This window comes from Limulus polyphemus, unplaced genomic scaffold (genome assembly GCF_000517525.1).
Source record: "Limulus polyphemus unplaced genomic scaffold, Limulus_polyphemus-2.1.2 Scaffold51, whole genome shotgun sequence".
In the NCBI taxonomy this organism is placed as follows: domain Eukaryota; kingdom Metazoa; phylum Arthropoda; class Merostomata; order Xiphosura; family Limulidae; genus Limulus; species Limulus polyphemus.
Genome location: NW_013665661.1, coordinates 225722 through 230857, shown reverse-complemented (window position 1 = coordinate 230857; position 5136 = coordinate 225722). Strand labels below are relative to the sequence as shown.

The following is a 5136-nucleotide window of genomic DNA, read 5'->3' as shown; positions in this document are numbered from 1 at the left end:
CAAAAGATTCATATGCTTAATAAACATTATGTAAATAGATCATTATCCAGCCCACTACTTACAAATATCTACTCTGACTGTTTTGAAGTCAAAAATAAAAGTTTAAATTAATATGAAACAGCGTAGGAATCCTAAAACGTAACGACAGGTGTGTTTGCCTGTTGTTGGATTGTCAATTTTTGAGGAGTGTTTATATTGAAACCAACATTTGAAAGTTGAATCAGTATTTCCCACATATGACTAGTATCTTAACACAGTGTTGTTAGAGATGAGGTTAGTTTGTAATCTGCATGATACAATATAATATTTAGTTAAAAAATACTTAAACTTCACGCCATTTTTATAGGTCTCAAGTTCCGCATTCCCACTCTCGCCTTCTGCCCCCCCCCCAGTGGCACAGCGGTATGTCTGCGGACTTACAACGCTAGAAACCGGGTTTCGATACCCGTGGTGGGCATTCTGTACAATGGAAACAACAAAGTAAGACCTTATAGTGATTTGATTTAATATAATACCCAAGTGGCAAGAAACTTTGGACTCTAAAGATCTTGCTCTGGAAGAGAGAACTGACAAAAACAATCTTCGAATACAGCTCTCAGAGAACTGACAAAAACAATCTTCGAATACAGCTATCAGAGAACTGACAAAAGCAATCTTCGAATACAGCAGCTATCGTTCAGAGAGGAAGAGGAGGAACTTATTTTTAAACCTCGTCTCTTTTTAACGACTGATATAACGCTTTAACTTACTTCGGAATCACACATTAAACATTCTGTATGGATAACTGCTGTGATCAGAAATGAAAGAAACATCTCACGCTTCAAGACGTTCTACTTATGTTACATCGGTATATATATAAATAGCATGTGAGCCCGTCGTGCCAGCAAGTCTATCTCTTCAAACATCCATTACTGTACAATGTGTGTGTGTGTGCTGGCATTCACGATTGTTTTTACTAGATGATCCTGAAAATTCCTAATTAGCGATTCAGTATGCGACTTGCGCTTTATTTGAATGGAGATTTTGAGTGCAAAATGTATATTTTTGAAGTACATTTCACCATTCAACCCTTGTTAGCTATTTTTTTTCATGCAAATCAAAATGTTTGTTTAACATTAACGGATTTACGAACTCAAATCGAAACTTTAAAATGGTAGTTAATATCCTATTCAGTCAGTCAACAAAAAATTTTATAGGAAAACCTGAATCAGAATATCCAGACATATATTTAAAAAGTTTTATGTGCTGTCCATAAACTTTTAGCATCGTGCCAACTACGTTTCAAGGTATAAAATTTTAAGATCTTTTTTTCTTACCTTTATATTTCTTGAATAGTTTTTTTTAATCAACAATTGTGAAATACACCATAGAATTTGAATATAAGACAGAATGACGAAACTATAGTTGGTTTACCAAAGCACTTTCGTTAAGCAAATGAGAAGTTTCGTATATGAAATGTTACAAATATTTTCTTATATTTGTTAATATAAAATATGTAGTCCGTACTTTCTTACAATTAAGTATAACGATTGTTTTTATTTTCCTTAACAACTCAATGAAATGAATCATCTAAGTCTATAATAACGGATTTGTTCAACATAATTGCATAAGGATTGCAGTTTTAAGACAGTAGAACTCTTTCCTACCATTGACGACACCACTAAATGCATTTCTGATGGAAACTTACTGATGATCATGTCATCTTCGTTCATTGAAAACATAAGTTGGGGACGAACACCACTGAGATGGCCGTCTTCTAATTCCCCTGTTATCAGAGAGTGAGACGTCTAACTCTGGGCCAATAGCAAACCACTAGAACTAGGGATCTACACAGCGAAGTGTGATTATATAGATCTCAGCGTGTTAATTATGTACAGAAATTCTTTTTCGACACAACTCTTCTAGTTCTTTCATTGGTTTCTTTATTTCTTGTTTCTTCTATTGCAGTTTTTATTCTGTTATAGTTTTCGGTTTTTCATTGTTTATTAGATAATAAACTTAATTCACTTTTTATTTTTTGGCGCTGTCGTTTTTTGTTTTTTTCAATGTTGTTCCGCCAATTTTAGTTCATGTGTGTTTTCGCTAATAAATGCTTTAGGAAGCACTGACAGTTGTTTTCCGAAGTAATGGAAAAATACATTTATTCTGATTCAAATGCTATTAATGCAGTTTTAAGTTTTGAATGAAAATGTTATGTTCACGAGAAGAAAACCAGCTGTTGCAACGATGGTGTTTTATTAGTCGTCAGAATTTGATTTGGTTAGAGTAAACTGCCTCTGATAAAACTTGTGTGTTAACGTCAAGAGTAGTATTTAGAATTATCTTTATCTGAGGGGTTTATTTTTTCTAGAGTAGTTTTAATATTCTCTTCAATTCTGTCAAGATATTTTGCTAAACAGATATCAAATCTGCACACCAGTGTCTAGTCAAGTGGAATATATATTTTCGGGTAAACCCATACTTGCTATAAAATATAAAATACAGAGTGAAACAAAAGTTTGTTTGTTTGTTTTGAATTTCGCGCAAAGCTACACGAGGACTATCTGCGCTAGCTGTCTCTAATTTAGCAGTGTAAGACTAGAGGGAAGGCTGCTAGTCATTACCACCCACCGCCAACTCTTGGGCTACTCTTTTACCAACGAATAGTAGGATTGACCGTCACATTATAACGCCCCAAGGATGAAAGGGCGAGGATGTTTGGTGGGACGGGAATTCGATCCCACAGATTGCGAGTCGAGCGCCCTAACCACCTGGCCATGCCGGGCCGAAACAAAAGTAATAGAATTTGTACAGAAATAACGCATTTCCCTTACTCTCGAATACGTATAAAATTACTGTAATGTATTTCTCATAAAAGAACACTATCCAGATATCACAGTTTAAGCACAAAGTTAAACGAGAATGTAGAAGGTCAATTTAAATGTATTTATTTCATCGTAAAAACTGCAACTGCATCCACTGAAAAAACCGGTTATGTGTATTAGCCCATCGTGGAAAATGTTACTGCATCCACTGAAAAAACCGGTTATGTGTATTAGCCCATCGTGGAAAATGTTACTGCATCCACTGAAAAAACCGGTTATGTGTATTAGCTCATCGTGGAAAATGTTACTGCATCCACTGAAAAACCGGTTATGTGTATTAGCCCATCGTGGAAAATGTTACTGCATCCACTGAAAAAACCGGTTATGTGTATTAGCCCATCGTGGAAAATGTTACTGCATCCACTGAAAAAAATGATGCAACAGAGTTACCCTGTATGGTTTAAAACATATGGTGGAATGTCGGGATTTGTGTATTTGTTAATAACTTGATTTTTATCGATCTTTTATCGCTTTACTACTGATTCCGGTTCACTCCTGTGAACTTTCACACTACTCGTTATTCTTAAAATTTACAAAGAGGGATTAATGCACTTAGAACACTGTAGACTGTTTCAACGTTGTATGTAAACTTCAAGTTGATATAATTAGACTCTTAATACATATTTTGAATGTTAAGTATGAATTGGCATGATTTCGAGGTATCTTGTAACGATATAAACTGAATTTAGAATAATATTTAATATTTTGAGTATGTTACACATAAAGTTTTATGATATAAAATTTATTGAGTAAGCAAGCTTAAAATTGACGAAAATATGGATTACTTCAAATATTTTCTTAAAATAATAAATGACATTAAATACATAAAAGTTTTTTAATGTTTCAAGAATGAACAGGAAAAAAAGTAACACAAGTATATAAAGATTTAACAGCAAGAAACACCTCACTACAACGTTAAACCGTTATCATTAAATAGGGTGATACGTTGGTGGAACTCGGCCATGCATCGTGATTGAAACGCTAACTAAGCACGCGGTTCAATGATTAATGCGTCTCCCGGATCTAAGGAAACGTTCTGACTGTTCCATGATCTGGATGATCTCTCCTCGCTTTGGAGTTCACTCTCTGTAGAAAACAGTATGTGTGCTTTCGGAAAAAACTTGCTGAAATCCACTGTTACTGATTTAGTCCCAAAATTGGCACTCACCACGTATCTTTCCTTTGTAGGAAAGTTCCTCTCTAACGTGATCAGTCTTCCGTTGCCAGAATGAACAACATACGTGAAAGGCCTCCCATCACATACAGCGCTCTTTCCGTCGTAAATGGCTTTCATCCATAACGAAGCTGATTTGTCCCGGGTGGCTATTAACTGGCTTACCAACGAAATCTCAGCTGAACAATCCTCCACATTTTGGCTAGAAGACTTAGGATGAATGCTGCAGCCAAGGTGATGCCCAATTTTTGGTGAAGTTAGCTTCCTTAGCTGAAGTCCACTGCATCGGACATAACTGACCCTCTCGAAAACCCTGGAAAAAGTAGAATCACTATTATATATCAGAAAATTTTGAATGTTATATTTGATAGCACATGGCTTAAAAACAAGACAGTTAGCTAGGTTTAATTCTGGTGGTCATATCAAGCTTCAAGAATGAAAGAACAACTTAAAGTTTAAAAATAACTTATCAGCAAATATATTATTTTTCACCGTACTTATTTGAAGCGTACTTTAAACAAAACGTTTGCAAATTCATATGATTAACAGGAAAGCTCAATTCACGGAAATATTCAAAGCATAAATTATTTCATTAGAGAAATAAAAAGTTAGAATATATATAATACATCAGTATAAAATATACTTTGTTTCAGGTGATAAATATTTTCTTTCAGATGAAATTATGGTTACGCTGAAACTTAAGAACGTGTTGTTTAAATTTGTATATATATATATATATACATGTATATGATTCAGTGCACGTGTTTTACTTATTAGGCTATCGAATATTTAATTTTTGTTTAGAGGTTTATTACCTTCAATTTATTTAATAGCTGTTTTAGTTTCCAACTTATTATGAGCACTGAGTTCATCCCGCTTCTTTTCTCCTTTAGATATCATTCTCCCATTATTCCATTTTGCAGCAGGACATGAGCGAATTAACATCCGACTAAAATTTTTAAATGCTAAATAAAAGAAAGTTACAATTACAGAAAGGCTTAAGTCGTATAAAAGGGATAAATATGAACATGCACGTGTAACAACATTTCCTTGGATACTCATAAGCTGAAAAGGATATACTATTATATATATATATAT

General features: G+C 34.2%; 1 protein-coding gene across 2 annotated transcripts in view; it reads right to left on the bottom strand.

Annotated features, from left to right (window-relative positions):
* Positions 1-3700: 3700 nt before the first annotated feature.
* LOC106463163 (neutral and basic amino acid transport protein rBAT-like) overlaps positions 3701-5136 on the bottom strand; it is a 25542-nt gene continuing 24106 nt past the window's right edge. For both annotated transcript variants that reach the window (XM_022390842.1, XM_022390836.1), the window contains one exon: positions 3701-4351. In XM_022390842.1, the coding sequence (XP_022246550.1) occupies positions 4250-4351 (102 nt within the window). In that variant the 3' untranslated portion in view covers positions 3701-4249. The remainder of the gene's footprint in view (positions 4352-5136) is intronic.